General features: G+C 54.5%; 1 protein-coding gene across 1 annotated transcript in view; it reads right to left on the minus strand.

Annotated features, from left to right (window-relative positions):
• Positions 1 to 16,495, minus strand: part of FOXK1 (forkhead box K1) — a gene marked incomplete at its 3' end in the record, with an annotated part of 53,398 nt that extends 36,903 nt beyond the window's left edge. Inside the window, exon 1 of the mRNA XM_029945756.1 lies at positions 16,195 to 16,495. Coding sequence (XP_029801616.1) covers positions 16,195 to 16,403 — 209 coding nt within the window. The remainder of the gene's footprint in view (positions 1 to 16,194) is intronic.
• Positions 16,496 to 16,501: the final 6 nt, after the last annotated feature.

The raw sequence follows: 16,501 nt of genomic DNA on the forward strand, positions 1-16,501 counted from the left end.
CAAAGACATCCACACCAGGACTGACCAAGTTCTGGGAGCCTCCACGTGTTACCTCCGGGTCCACAAGGGCGGGGAAGGGGACACTCAGGTTCTCCCCTGCCACCACGGGTTCAGCGGGGAGAGGCCCAGATAAACCTTATGACCTGATGAGCCACAGCAGAAACACCTTCGTGCACGGTCCTCGCCCTCCCGGACCTTCCAGGGTTAGGGGAAGGCATGGGGGGAGGGGTGGACGGAAACATGGCGTGTCGTATAAAATATGACACATTATGACAACATGAACCCCCTGAAAAAATGCAGTGTGTAATGAGTGCCCACGTGAATGAAGGTGGACAGTGCTCCAGGGAGGAGACAGCGAGGGCTGAGGAAGGGCCAGCAGGACAGGAGGGCAGCGGGGACACAGTGGGGATGCATGCAGAACACGTACCTTAAAGGGGCACACACGCTTGGACTGGCAGCCACGTGAAGATGACAGACATGGAAAGGGGCAGAGACAGAGTGGAAGGGGAGTGTCCATGGGGGGGCGAGCTGCGGCTGGGGAAGACGGACACCGTCCACGGCTGGTGATGGCCGTGGGGCAGTGCGAGTGTACGTGAGGCCCCTCAACCTGACACTGAGAAATGGTGAGACCAGCAGATTTGATGTTATGTATATTTCACCTCAATTTTTAAAGAGATGAGCCGGGGGGGCTCCAGCCGTGGCTGACCTGGGAGGTGACTGGCTCCTGGGCCTGGGGTGCTGACGGGTGCGCTGCCCCACCTGTCACGGCAGACACAGGACGGGGCAACTTCCTCCTGGGCCCATTCAGTGCCTCAGTCTGTGCTCCCACCCCTGCTGCACACCACCCCACGACGCCCCATCCCACACTCAAGGGCATTTAAAAAACAAAACCAATCTACTTTAGAAAAATTTAATTCACTGGACACGAGTTCATAAATCAAAATAAGAAAGCATTAGAGACAATCTTACAAAAAAGGCCAATCCATAAAGCAGAGAAGCTGTTCCGCCTCCTCCTGGCCACCTGCCCTCCCCAAGGCATGAAGCTGGATGGCTCCTGGGACAACGTGTGACACGTACGGCTCGTGTGCGAGAGGAAGCGCCCCTCCAGCCGTGGGCGCGCCGCCTAGAAGGGGAGGGGGCGGGCCCCAGCAGCCACCTGACCTCCTGCCCGCACAGGGCACACCTGTGATAGCCCACGGGGCCTGGCAGGTGGAGCTGGGACATCCCCTCCCTCCTTCCTCACCTCCCACGTCCTGTGCACATCCCCAGACATGCTAGTGTGGCTCTGTCCTAGCTGCCGTTCTCTTGGCATTGGCCTTACCTGCAGTCACCCTCAGAGGGCCCCACAAGAACCACTTTTTGTGTGACTCTGGCCTTCAGGCCCCTGTGGCTGTCTGCCTGTCTTAGCAAATGGTGACCAGGGCCAAGGACAGCCCAGGTGCACATCTGGAAGTGGTGGGGTGGGCCAGCGCCCAGGTCCCCTGGGTGAAAGTGGGTCAGCAGGAAGACGTCTGGCATGTGCTAGCGCTCCTTGTGTCCCCAGGGGCCCCCCACAGCAAGTCTTCTGGCCTCTCCTCCGAACTTCACAGGCCTGGGGAACAGGAGAAAATGCAGACCAGCGTGTGGGCGGAAATTAAGCCAATGCTGGCCCTGGACAGTTCACTGTGCTCTGTGCCTCAGCTTCTCGATTTGCAATCAGGGACCTGGGTACTCACCAAGTACTCCGAATCTGCACTGTCACCAGGGCTCCGAGGGCAGGGTCCCAGGCCGGCCCGCCAGCTGTCTGGGTAACTTATTCCCATGTTATTTTATTAAACAAGCAGCAGCCAATTTTCCAAACTCTCAAAACAACAGAGGCACACACATTTTCCCTACAATGTTAGGTCTTCTGTATTCACCGCCCCCGCACGCGTGTACACACACACACACACACACACACACACACACACACACCTCCATGCCCTCAGAGCCAGCCCAGCACCCAGCCCTACAGACTCTACTGACTGTTGCCATGGTGACCTTGCTGGGCATGTCACTCCACCCCTTCGAAGCTTCTAGGGGGACCTCAGGCCCCCTCAGTCTCCGGCCTCCTCTGTCAGAGCACCTCCCCTCCCCGCGCCGCAGCGCCACGGCACCTGCAGGTCCCACTGCTGGGAAGTCTCTGCCCTTGCTCCCATCAGCAGCTCCTGCTTGTCGTGCAGATCCTGAAATATCGCTTCCCCAGAAAGGTCCTCCCATCCCTCTAACACTCCTCGGGTTTCCTCTCTGCACCCTGCACCCCCAAAATGGCACTACCCGCTCGCTCTTTGTGACCGTGAGGTCTCCCTCCTGACCCAGCCCCCACCGCACATAACACAGAACGGCAGCGCCGCTGGAACCAAAGGCCTTGGTGAGCACCTGGCTGTGGGCGTGCGGGCCGTCTTCCCAACGCCATTCACCTTCAACATGAAGATGCTGGGGCCACTGCACAAGGCTGCCGACCGGCCTGGGGACGGGTCGAGAGCCCAGAGCCACCCGGACCAGGTGCGAGCGGAGCAGGCAGAGGTGCTCTGGCCGAGACACGAGGGCCTCCCGGGAGCCAGGTGCACATGGGGGTGCTGGACGCGCTGAATGTGAGCCCCCGCGGCCAGAGTCAAGAGAGTGGGGGGCAGGTGGGACGCCAGGCCAGGAAGGCTGGAGGCCCAACAGCAGGGCCGTGAAGACACAGGTACGGGTCTCTGTGTCTGAGTGTCACCCAGGAAGCAGTATTCTGGAGGAGTGGAGATACACGGCGTGTGACAGGCAGATTTGTGGTGCCAGTTCTGTACACTGACCCCCATTCCCCCAACAGCCACAACAGGGGAAGTGACACAGATCCAGTGCTGAATTCCTCTGGGTGGCAGCCACTGGGGAGGGGACAGAAATGGTGAAAAGGTGGCCTGGGGGGGGGGACCCCGGGGCCGTGATGTCATCCGCAGGGTGTGGTTTCTCTATTTAAAACAAGGCCTGGGGCACCTGACTGGCTCAGTCCGAAGAGCAAGGGCTGATCTTGGGGTCATCAGTTCAAGCCCCATGCTGGATGAGAGATTACTTACTTGTTAAATAAAACTTAGAAAAAAACAGGGGTGCCTGGGTGGCTTAGTCAGTTAAGCCTCAGACACTTGATCTCAGCTAAGGGTCATGAGTTCAAGCCCTACGTTGGGCAAAAGTAAATAAATAAAGTAAAATAAAAAAATAAAAATAAAACAGAAATTGCACACGCTTGAAAAAGCATGACACAAGGTGAGTAAGTGCTGCTTCTCCATGGGCCACAAGCACGTGCTCAGTTGTTTTCTGTACTTATCGGCAGTTCTAACCACTGTGAGGCACAAACTGCTGCGGCCGATCTGGCCCCGCCTCCCCAGCGGCCCACCGTCCTCCGCGGAGCGCTCTGTGTCCCAGCCAGGGGCAGTCAGCTGGTTGTGCCCTCGGTGTCCCGTGTCCTGTGTCCTGCCCCCGTGCCGGCCGGTCTCTGAGCCCCACAAAGGCAGTTCAGACTGACTCACAGGGAAACCAGAGCCTGTCTTTTCAAGTCCCCACCCTTTAGGCAAACGGCTTGGAGAAACACAAGAAGCAAACCCTATTTTGCTCTGATGGCAACACCTGCCCCCGCAAGCCTAGTCTCCAGCTGGCGCACCCTGCCCACGACCCGCACCTCTGTTGGAAGTAGGGGCGCAGACTACCCCCCTGGACGGGCTCTCACCACAAGGGACATCTCACTTCTGACACCTGGACACCCCACAGAGCAACACAGCCTCTCCCACACGGCCACAGTGACGGCAGTGATGGCAATGGCCTGGGCACATGGTGAGGGCACCTATATACCAGACACCGAGGTGAACACTTTGGCACACCACTTGTAGTTCTCATAATTCCCCACCAAGTGGGGAGTGTGCCCATTTTACAGATGAGGAACCGGGAGCTTGAGGTCAGGGCACCTGCCCCACGGCACCCAGCTGGGGGGTGATGATGCACACCTTTGAAACGCTAAGCTCCTGTCACCTCTGATCACGGACTTCTGCCCAGGTTGTTTCCGCAGACCTTTCCTGTTTGCTTCTTTATTCACTCCGCCAACAACGTACAAAGCGCCAACCATGTACCCGGCCCGGGGTCACACACACCAGAGAACATCAGATAGACAGACTGCCGGCCCTGCAGTAACAGCAGGATGGCGAGAGAGGGGCGCCGTGGTCGTGCAGCCCCCGGACCGCCTCCAGAAAGCAGCTTCTGCACAGCAAAGCTGCATTTACTCTGAAATGCCCCATAAGCCTTCCTGGTCTGGGTGGAAACAGGAAAAGAACGGAGCCCATCATCACAGTACTTCCTCTGTGCTACCTGGAGGTTCTAGCAAACTCAACAAGACCGCAAGAAAAAAAGGAGATAAAAGGTAGTGGAAGGAATAGACAAAATAATCATCATTTGCAGATGAAAATTTGACCCAGGAAATGCATGCAAAAAGTGCATTTAAAAACTGTTACAAGAAACAGCAACAGTGACTAGATACAAAGTTAGTATTTTATTCCAGCACTGAAGGGTCAGCATTATAAAGAGTAACTAGCAGGCAGAGACAGCACGGATCCTCTGGATCCTCGTCACCTCCACCAGGAGGGCCCCCGGCCTCCACTCCAAGCAACGCCTGGAGAAGGGGTGCATCCTCATTTGGGCTGCAGAGATGCCTAACCCGAATCTCATAAGGACTTGGTCTAACCAGACACCTGTCCCGGAGCAAGGAGACCAGAGACAGGACACCCGACCACAAGGCTCCCCACTGGACGGGACCCTGGATGCCGTAAAGGGTGCTCCAGGGGCACCTGATGGCCCTGGTGGAGGGGCCGCGGATTAGCAGGCGGGGCGGCAGTAATGGGATCGCTCCTGAACTCGGTACGCAGACCGTGGTTCCAGAAAATACCTTCACACTAAGGGAAAAGGAGGCGTTGCTCATGGAACCTCCTTTCAAACAGCACATAAGACGTGTAAAGAAAATACTAAAAGAAAACATAGCAGAATGTTAAAAACTGAATCTGGGCAGAGCATAGGAGTTACTTGAATTAGTTTTAAAACTCGTCTGGAAGCTTGTTTTCCAAATGTAAAAATTTTTAAATAAATTAGTATTATAAAGTTCATACCAAAAAAAAGAAAAAAGGAAACACACACACACACACACACACACACACACACACACAGAGCCCTCCTTTCCTACGTGTGAGCACTAACCCTTTAGAAAACAAGGGAAAAAAGATCCCATTATTGATACTGCTCATCCCCAAGACAAATCTAGAAAACACCAGAATTAAACAGAACACCTTAAGAAACAAGGAGCTCTATGTACAGAAAACCAGTAATAGTCTCAGTAAGATGGACCACTGACACAGACAGGAAGGTGCAGACACTGAATACATTAGGTTTCCATCCCACCTGTGTCTCAACGAAGCAGCCCCAGAGACCATGTAAACAAATGGGCGTGGCTGTGTTCCCATAAAACTTTATTTATACAAACAAGAATCTGGTGGGAGTTTGCTCACAGGCTGCAGTTGGCCACCAGGATCTCAAAGTGCTGAGATTCGTGAACGGTTCACCGGAGCGTTTCCTCTTCTTCCTGGACACATGGCCCTCCCCTGGAGCGGCCCTGGGCAGGGCTCTGGTCACCACTTCCAGCCCGTCCACGACCCTCCCAAGAGCTCAGTGCAGCCACCACTGTGGCCGGAGAGTCGAGCGGTGTGTGCCTGATTTTCCATGTGAAGCACAGGTTTCCTGACCACGGGTTAGAAATGCTGATTCCGGACTTTCCATGAGCCACACGCTGGAATTAGTCTAGTACAAGAAGCGGCAAGCAGGCCACAGATGACACATTCGAGGGGGCACTTCGTGTCCTCCAAGAGTTCATCGTGAGGTGGGAACACAGGGCCAGGCAGGGAGCTCAGCTCTGCCCTTTCGGGCTCGCAGCTCCCTGCAGGGGGCGGTGGAGGGACACGATCAACAGTCACAACACAGAATGACCAGCCACACTGACAGTGCCCAGGCATGAGCAGGCGTCCCTGCGGGCAGCACGCACACGCATCTGTTCACAAAGGAATTTAAAAACTGGTGAGCACATAATATTCGCATCAAGTGACCTATCGATAAACACCAGGCACAGCAAACCGCGGCCAGAAAGGGCCAGAGTTTTAAGAACATTGCTCCCCACACCAGCAACCGCCTCTTCTCTCTGTTACCCACAGGAACCGCCCTTGGGTCCCTCACTTCTCTCCCCGGGCTTCGAGAACTTGGGTAGCGGTGAAAGCGGACAGCATCCATGCTCATGTCTCTGCAGGGCTGAGGCGTAGAAACCGGAGGATGGCTGGCCCGTTCAGCACAAGACCGCTGCTTTCCACGGGAGCGTTTCTGGCCGCTGTGCCCGGCTGCTTCCTCACCCAACACCTTGGAGCTGTGGGAGGCCCTCCTGAGTCCGAGGCCCAGACCACACCCGTGAGGCCTTCTTACCTCGGAGTGCTCGTGCCTCCAGGGTGGCTGGGGTAAACTGAGGCAGTGGTCATGCCTGCACTGGGGACCCACGGACCTGCAACTCTCTGGGCCGGTGGCACATGCGGCTATGTAAATGTGAATAAACTTAAAGACTAAAAAATTAAAGGGGCGCCTGGGTGGCTCAGGCAGTTAAGCATCCGGCTTTGGCTCAGCGCATGATCTCACAGTTCGTGGGTTCGAGCCCTGCGTTGGGCTCTGTGCTGACGGCTCAGAGCCTGGAGCCTGCTTCGGATTCTGTGTCTCCCTCTCTCTCTGCCCCTCCCCTGCTCATGCTGTCTTTCTGTCTCTCAAAAATAAATATATTAAAAAGAGACTAAAAATTTAAAAGCTGAGTTCTTCAGTCACTTTAGCCACATTTCAGACGTTCAACAGCCACACACGACTCGCGCTGCCATCCTGGACGGTGCACACACGAAACATTTCTGTCCCTGCAGAAAGCTCTAGACCCTCTGTGAGCTCTCCTGCTGGCCAGCCCAGGTCTGGAAAACCCGTTCACACTGCAATTTGCACAGAAACATGTAACTGCTAAAAACGCCGCACGTTAGCAGCCACAATAGGGCTGTAAATGTTAATATGGAGCCCAACCAGAGGGAGGTGGATAGTCCTGAGGGAAAGCTGTTTTCCTCAGGCTGTGATGAGTCACTGTTCCCACTTCCAGGGTGTCCCAGCCAAGCAGAGCCGATTTATTTATGTCCCCAAGGGCGGAGGCGGAAAAACACAAGCATCTACTGTTCATGGAGCGTCGCAGCCTCCAACCAGGACCGTCAGATGCCATTTTCACACTCGTTCTGAATCAGCTCCGAAGGGTGACTGGGCTCACGAGCTATTTCTCACCGACCGTGTTCCAGCCATGCTTTCTGGCAGTGTGAGAGAAGGATCCTTAATGTCACCAGTAAACTATAACCAAATCATGTGATAGGAGGGAGTTTTCCAGGCAGGTGTCTGATGGATGACTGGCCCTGGCCACTGCCGCTGCACGTGTCTGAGCCCAAATTGAGCCCCCGGGTCTCCCTGGTGGGTGGGGGATGGGGGAGGGGGGCGGGCCCCGGCGGACGCCCTCCTGAGCTGCTCACTGCGCCACCGACCTGCACCCCCACCACAGCACATCAACGTGACCCCCAACTCTGACTAGGAATTTAGAAATCCCAGCACGGCTGTGGGAGAGGGCAGGGCAGGTCCGTGGCGGGGGCGGGAGGGGTGAGAACACAGGCGGCGAGTCTGCCGTCTGTCTGGAAAAATAGGGAGCACCTTCTCTTCCTGTGCCACAAACCCTGGAAAGCGGAGTTTCTTCTGAGCACACAGAAGGTCAGCACTGGGCCCTATGATGCTGACTTGCTGTGAGGAGGGAAGAGAGATCTGGGGGGGGATACGAGATCAGGGAGGGCGGGAGGGTCTGAGTTTATGGAAAGGCGGCACAGCTTTTTTGAAGTGTGCTCAGAAGGGTTTCAAAAGAAATCCCAAATGGGGGGTTGTTCCCATCAAAGCACATCTAGCTTGTCACTACACCCCGTGGGGTGCTCGCAGTTCTGTGTCCAGCCCTTCACCCTGTCTTCTCCTGGTGGCCCCACTCCATGGCGAGGATGATAGCAGGTCCAGAGCCTGGGAGCCAGCAAGAAGGACGAGGGCTCCCATGCCCTACCTGGTTGTGGGAAAATACCAGAAATAACGGACAAGACAGGAGAGCCCATCTGAAATCATCGAGAATTGACTGTCCATACAAGAAGAAAAAAAAAAAACCTAAATTTAAGCCAAATTAGGTCATGAGGTGCTAATAAGGCCAATACCTAAATTATATGACTTCTTTAAAATTTCTATTAAAATACACCAGGGATCCTGGGTGGCTCGGTCAGTAGAACATCCAATTTCGGCTCAGGTCATGATCTCGCAGTTCATGGGTTCGAGCCCCGTGTTGGGCTCTATGCTGACCGCTCAGAGCCTGGAGCCTGCTTCAGATTCTGTATCTCCCTCTCTCTCTACCCTTCCCCCACTCATGCTCTGTTTCTCTCTCTCTTAATAATATATAAACATTTAAAAAATTTAAAAAAATATACTGTGTCAGGGCACCTGGGTGGCTCAGTCGGTTAAGCATCCGACTTCAGCTCAGGTCATGAGCTCGTCGTCTGTGAGTTCGAGCCCCATGTCAGGCTCTGTGCTAACAGCTCGGAGCCTGAAGCTGCTTCAGAGTCTGTGTCTCCCTCTCTCTCTGCCCCTCCTCTGCTTGCTCTGTCTCTTTCTAAACATAATAAACATTAAAAAAAATTTTGTTTAAATACACTGTGTCATTCAGCTTTTAAAGTAAATTTTAAAATTAAACTATATCAAAATACCTGATCCTTTTAAAGATTTTTGTTTTTCAAAAACATGATTGGTTAAGTTCAAGGGGGATCAAATTTAGCAACCTAACTTAAAGACAAAATACACTTTTCTGTATATAATAAGACATACTGACATCAGAAGATCTGCACAATCGAATCACTGCTCCCTCCAGTAACCAATCCATGCACGAGGGGATAAAGCCAGGCAGGGGTAATGAGAGATTTATTCTAGATGTGAGGCAGAGCAACGGATTTCAATGGAACAGAGAGAGGACAAGCCCACCGATGACGTGTCAGACTCCAAACTGCAACTGACCTTGAAGAAACGACTGTCAGGTTCCGGTGAGGCATCGAGGATCCAAGTCCAGGATCCCTGAAAGGCCACTCGGCCTGCCCCCACCTCGTCCAGCCCACTCTCCGAGTGAGGCTGGATTTCCTTCCCAGCCCGAACCGGAGCCTCCTGCCGGCAGAGATGACACCCAGTACCAGGCCACTCCAGCCATCTCCCATCAGGCCAGACCTTACAGCCTTTTCCAGAAACCAACCCCCTGCTCCACATGTCTGTGTTTGGGGAAAAATGGTGGTTTTGTCGTGAACAAGGATTCCTGACATACGTTTATTACTGCTGTTTCTGAGCAGCTTACTAAACACGTGTCTTTGAACTTCTCACATCTAATTTCTGATTGTTGAGTGTGACAGCCAGCCCCACATGAACGAAAGCTCTCCGGGGTCCCCAGCAATGTGGGAGGGTGTGGAAGGACACCTCGCATCCTGCTGGAGAGGACAAGGTGGGCAGGGGCCCAAGGGGAGAGGGGACAGGCTAGGGGCAGCCCTTCCGCAGTGCGGAGGCCGGGACTCAGGGGCAGGGCGCCGGGCAGCCGCTGTGGCTCCCAGCAGGAAGGTGAAGCGGTCACAGCCCTGATCTGCACACACGTGCAGAGGAACCAGAGCCCTCCTCCCCGAGGGAAGAAACGGAAGAAGCAGGGGGAGCCTTCCTGGGCACGGCTGAACATGTCGCCGATGACTAAGGGGAAGAGGGTGCTCCTCAGGCAGACGGTGTAGGGAAGGGACGGCTCTGCTCTGCGTGCCTCCCGGAAAGTATTCGCAGGAGGGGGGGCCCCGCAGCCCTCTGCCGTCCAGCTCCCGGAAGGGGGCCCGGGGAGGCCCGAGGGGCGCGGGGTCGGCCATGCTCCCGTGCTCCTGGCCTGCCGGTGCGTGGCGCCCCCCACGGCGTCCCTGCACACGTCAGTGAGACACGTTTACAGCCAGAGAGTCCGTCTGCTTTCCTTTAACTCCAGCAGGAAGGAACCTTGTCCCAGAAAACCGGAAACTTGTGAAAAGCGACAGTAGCGGTGGACGCGGCCCGGGAAACCTCCTGGCGAGTCACGACTCCGAGGGCCCGTTTCCAGGAAATCAAAGGAAAAGCATTTCTATAATCCTCTCATGTTAATATGAAACGCTTAAAATGCAGGGTAATTATGGAAATGAGGCACTGCTGTAATTTGAGTTGTCATTAATTTACCAAGTTTATCCCCTGACATTCACAAGATGCAGAAACAGCAAATAGTAAATTACTGTATCTCCAAATCGAAAGCTTTCGTTTCATTTTAGCTGATTGTAAACATAGCTGTCTTTTCCAAAAGCGTGAACTATGAACGTCATTAACACGCTACACAATGGCCTCCGGGCACCCACCAGCCCTCTCCCTCTACCGATGACAAAGGCTTTTGTAAATTTATCATAAATCTGATTTCAGCACACGCTTCATGATAAATAATAACCTTCTCATCGGCTCATTTCTCAAATACTACACTTGTCTTCCTCTGCGGGTGACAGGCCCAGAATTCTCAGCAGGAACTGGATGCTGGAAAGGGGTATGTGTTTTTATTAACAGACATTCTGTGTATGGGCTCCCGCCTGGCCATGCTCCCCCATAAACCAGCCTTTTCCAAGCAAGTGTTCGGGAAGATGATGTGTCACTTTGAACACAGCCGTGATCCACGACAACTGGCAACAGCCAGGAGACCAGAGGGAAACGCTCATCCAGAGAGGACGCACGTCCCGTATTGTGGCCCACGCCACCCAGACACCGTGGCCGAGCCTGCGGCTTGGTCTCCTCCTTCCACGGGGGGCACGTCTGTGACCAGCGGCACGCTCACTCACACCTCTCCTCCCTCCCAGCAGGCCCCAGATGGGAACGTCTCTTCTCAGAAGCCCTTCTGGCCGCCTGTCTTCTCGGCGTCTGGGAGCTGAGCGGACACCGTCTCCCATCCCAAGGGCAGACCCCGCGAAGCACATGGTCCCGGCCACGACCGGGCTCTGGCTGGTCCCCAGCGGATTTGCAGGCAGGGTGTCCAGAGCGAGGGGGACAAGCAGTTTCTGTTGCCTGAGGCGCTACCGTCTTTGGCAAATCTGGGGCATCTCCTGACTACTTTCAACAGGACTTCAATCTGGTAACTACTGCTGTGACGGTTGGTGACTGAGTCCATACTTTTCGAGGGACGGGGGGAGGGGAGGGACAGCACTGGGACTTGACAGAAAACGGTCACATACACACTAAAATGCTTTGGTGGGCACAGTTTGTCACCCTCCATCATGGTCCATGTGCAGAAGCAGTGCCCCCTCCCACGGGCCACTCACATGTCCTTCAGAGGGTGGGGCCCACTGGCACGGCCAAGGCCACCAGCGGCACCAATCTACAGACCCAGGCGAGGACCAGCCAAAGGCGCAAAGGGAGACAGACAGACATCTCTGCTTCCTGACAGACATGTGCTCTACACATATGAGGCAGCGCTGGCAAAGAAATAGCAAACCCTGGGTGCTTGGGGGGCTCAGTCGGTTAAGTGTCTGACTTTGGCTCAGGTCACGATCTCATGGTTTGTGGGTTCGAGCCCTGCATTGGGCTCTGTGCTGACAGCTCAGAGCCTGGAACCTGTTTCACTTTCTGTGTCTTCCTCTCTCTCTGACCCTCCCTTGTTCATGCTCTCGCGCGCGCGCGCGCTCTCTCTCTCTCTCTCTCTCTCTCTCTCTTTCAAATAAGTAAAAACAGTAAAAAAAAAAAAAAAAAAAAAAAAAAAAAAAAAAAAAAAAAAAAAAAAAAAAAAAAAAAAAAAGAAAGAAAGAAAAGAAAAAGAAAAAAAAAGAAACAGCAAACCCGAGTCGGATCAACTCTCTAGTCCCACAACCAATTTACAGTAAGTGGACACCGCGGGAATCCAGTCCATGAACTCAGGCTGTGGAAACCATACAGGACAAATGAACCTGTCTCTTCAGAGAGGGACAGAAGAGACGGATGGAGCCTACACGTGACAAGAGATGTGAGTGATACCAGCCAAACATGCTGTCTGCACCTGATTCAGTTCCTGGTCCAAATAAACACGCTCCAGGAACAGAAATTGATGAGACAGCAAGGGAAATGCACATGGTGACTGGAAGTTTGATGACAGTAAAAAACGATTATTCATTTTTAAGGTGTGATAAAGGCGTTGTGGTGAAGCTTTTAAAAAATGGATCTTTATCCTTTACTCAAGGGGTTACACACAGAATGAGACAACACTTGTGACTTCCATCCAGAGAAATGGGCGCCACAGGAGTGGGGACAAAGGAAAAGTAAGCCAGGTTGTGGCACGCTACCCACCGACACTGGGGATGGGCACCTGGAAGTTCGTCGCTCTGTTCTTATGTTTGAGATGTTCTGTCATAAAAGTGTTGAGAAAGGGGCACCTGGGAGGCTCAGTCAGTTAACCATCAGGCTTTGGCTCAGGTCACGATCTCACGGTTCATGGGTTTAAGCCCGGTGTCAGGCTCTGTGCTGACAACGCAGAGCCTGGAGCTGCTTCGGATTCTGTGTCTCCCTCTTTCTCTCTCTGTCCCTCCCCTGCTTATGCTGTCTCTCTCTTTCTCTCTATCAAAAATAAACATTTAAAAAAATTGTTTGAGTGTTAAAAAAAAAAAAGTCATGCTCATCCCTGAAACATTGGAAAACACAGGAAAGGAAAAAAGGGGAAAAGAAGGCTCCTATGACCTTACCACTCCCAGAGGCTATCACAAACAGAAGTCTTGTTTCTACTGCAATTAATCAAGTAGTCCATGTTTATTACAAACCTGGTTTTTAAAGAAAAAAGGCTGGAAAAAATGGAGCAAGAGCACACTGGGGAAGGGAGGCTGTGTCTGGGCCTTTTTCTGCGTGGCTCACACCTAACATCTCCGTCAGATTCCAAATCTGGTGGCATAGAGAACTAGTCACCTGCAAACCGTTACCCACCCGTAAAACCAGAGCATGGGTCCACGTGTCCCCAGGGCACACTGATGCTGTCTCAGAAAACCTTGTGAGGTCAATGCCATCACGTTCCCTGCGGGTGCTGCAAAGTCCTTCAGTTCCTCCTGACTTTGTTCACAGAAGAGAGCTCAGCTCTGTGCAACCACTGCCCACCCTGCCCCCCGCACCCTGTCTCCATTGAGGGAGAACCTTGCCCGGCCCGGCCGTCACTGGCGTCGGACTCGGGAGGTTGCGCGGAGCACAGCTAGGCGCGTGTGAAACTGTCATGGACTTGGGCTTCCCTCTCCCGTGGGCCCCGCTGCTTGGCCACGCAGCCTCGGGGCAAGATCAGCTCTCCCTGCTTCGCAAGGAACTGTCTTCCCTCGCATCATTCAAAACCATGGACATTTCGAGAGATGTACTTGTAGTAATCAATGGGGGTGCATTCCGGTGTCCTCTTAGCCACATGCTTTCTTGAGTGGGAAAGAGTGAGGATAGCATGGTTCAGGCTGTCCCTGGGATGGGAGGTGCGTGCGACATCCTCCTGTTCAGATGACCCCCGTCACCCACAACGCAGGGGAAAAAAAGGCCCCAAGGCTCACACACCTGCACCGCACGAAGTCCAAGCGTAGCCAAATCAGCACACTGCCACTACAGCAGGAATCTTAAATTTAGGGTAAAGAAATTCACAGCTTCAAATATTAAAAAAATATTTGTTAAATGCTTAGTTATTTTTGAAAGAGAGAGAGCAGGGGAGGGGCAGCGAGAGGGAGACACAATGGGAAGCAGGCTCCAGGCTCTGAGCTGTCAGCAGAGCCCAACACGGGGTTTGAACTCATAGACTGAAAGATCATGACCTGAGTGTAAGTTGGACGCTTAAGCAAGGAGCCACTCAGGTGCCCCCGTAGCTTCAAATATTCATGGCAAGACCATGTGCCCACATTCGAGAGGAAACAGACATTAATTCGGACCTTTCTTTAAAAAGTTAGTAATGAATGTCCCATTTGGGGAGCAACAAAAATGCACAATTCAACTTCCTCGTGCAGAATTCATTACTCTCCTGACTGCTTTCCGTGGGATAAGCCAGAGAACTAGCTCTAGAAGTTTACAACAGCCCATCCCACATGCTTAGGTTTACGCTCTGTAAAACAGAAAAAAAAAAAACCACCCCATAAACCCGTTCAAATTCCGTTCAAATTGCCAAACACGTCAGTCAACGGGCTTTGCCAGTTTCAGAACCCAACAGGGGAGGGGAGATACCGACTGCCACTTAATGTTTCTCCTTCTGCCTGTTTGTTCTGTGCCTGTGAATTTGCCATCACTGCCTACGTGGAGACGGCTCGGGAAGCTGGGCTGGGGCCAAGCCCGGCGCGGAGCTCCGGATGTGCCCATGAGGAGGCGGGCCCCTGGCGCACAGACTGGAGACACACCAGGGACACCCACCACGCGCTCTGAACGACGGACCTGGGACTGCCTGTGCTGAGGCTGATCCGGGACTCAGCGGGCTAACCCTCCGTCCCTTCGAGTTCGAGAAAACACCCAGGCGGCTCAAGATTAGCAAGCTGGGTCCCAGTCAGGAGCGCAGCTATTCAACGACGGGAGGGGAGCTCAGAAAATCAGACTCCAATAGACGGAGGTGCAGTAGCAGCAACAGGCCTCTAAGAGCCCCAGGGCGGGGAGGGGAAGGCGCTGTGGTGACTGTCACTTCTCGGGCCCTGAAATGTCCCGAATGGCCCAGAACACAAAGATTAGGGCAAAGAGAACAAAGTGGTAACACACACAGGACAGGAGAACGTTGGGACTCGCCAAGCTCTGATTTTACTGAAATATGTACCTTTCAAGTTTGTAAAAGAAAGGTCTGTTCTCTCTCTCACACCCTAAGCAGGAGTGAGTCACCGCTGGTGTTGCACTGGGAGACTATTCAGTGCAATATTTACAAGCCAGCACGCCAAGACCCTGGGGAGGGGAGACGTTTACAGAAACAAGCTCTGGGCGCTGGGAATCACCCCAGCAAAAATCCCCTGAACTCTCTTATAGAAAAGAATAATTAGACCATCAGAGACGACTCTGGAACAGGAAGCCCATTGGAGAAATATAAACACTCGTGAGGGGTTAAAGGCAATTACTACACACAAAACAGAAAGTGATCTAAAGAGGAAGCAGGGCAGTTAAACAAGCTTTCTCCCCAACAGACCTTGAGAAAGGAGGGATCCGCAGGGCCAGCGCCCAAGGGGGAAAAAGTGGACTTGGGGACCGGAAGACCAGGGAAAGTGGGTGAATGTCGCTAAAAGCACGCATGTGACAGTGGCCGTGTGACCTTGGGGCCCCCTTCTTCCTGCTCTGGCCCCCCTGCCCTGCTGTTTCCCCTTCCGGCCCAGGAATCCCAGGCTGTGCTACAAACAACCCAGTGCTGGGTATCACTGCCCCACCCCAGGAGCGGCACATTCAGGGACACTGAGGTTGGAGCACTTCCTGTCCTGTCCCTCTGCCCTGGGAATGGGAACGTCCCTCCAGGCCAAGTCACTGCCATTCAGACCTGGCCCCTACCGCGGGGAGGGGGGGGTGGAGTGGGGGCGCACCTCCTGAGGCAATCCTTTTCAGGAATGTGAGCAGGGGCGATAACGGGGCTCAGGCTGGGTCTGGGGTGTCGTCGGGTCCAGGCCTGCCAGGTGCCAAGGCGACCCTTATGGTTCAGGCTAGATGGGGGTGGGGCGACCCTGGGAGCCCGAGGCCCAGGCAGGGTGGGAGTCGGGAGTGGACCTCGTGTCCACGTTGAGCACAGATCGGACCTGGGTTGGAGAGCGTCCCTGAGGCCCAGGCTGGGCGGGGTCGGAGGCGTCTCCGCTGTCGGGCAGGGCGGGGTCAGGGCAAGGTTTGGGGTGACCCCAGGATCTAAGTCAGGCTGCGGATCCGGGGCGGTGGTCAGGAATGACCCCGGGGCGAGGGTCGGCCCCGGCCCTGGGTTAAGGCGACCTCCGCGTCCAGGCCGGGTCAAAGGGCGAAGGTGACCAGGAGTCGGGCCGAGGGTCCCGATGACCCTGGAGTTCAAGCCGGGCGGGGGGGGTGGGGCGCGGCACTCACTGTTTGGGCAGCTGCAGGGCGGGCGCGCCGCGGCGCTGGAAGGCCCCGTCCACGAAGACGCCGTTCTTGCCGAGACAGCGCAGGTAGAAGTGCGGCTCCTGGAAGGTGAGCTGCAGGTGGCGCCGCGAGATGAAGCTCGACAGGCCCATGCTCAGGTCCACGGAGCCCTGAGACGAGTTGCGGCCGATGGTGACGCTGGGCTGCCGCATGAGGAACTCGAACTCGCGGCCCTCGAGGCGTGCCAGCGCGGGCCCGGGGCTCCGGCGCACCGAGGCAGCCGCCGCGGCCACCAGGGCCTCGCCCGCCG

The sequence above is a fragment of the Suricata suricatta genome, chromosome 8, assembly GCF_006229205.1.
Source record: "Suricata suricatta isolate VVHF042 chromosome 8, meerkat_22Aug2017_6uvM2_HiC, whole genome shotgun sequence".
Classification (NCBI taxonomy): domain Eukaryota; kingdom Metazoa; phylum Chordata; class Mammalia; order Carnivora; family Herpestidae; genus Suricata; species Suricata suricatta.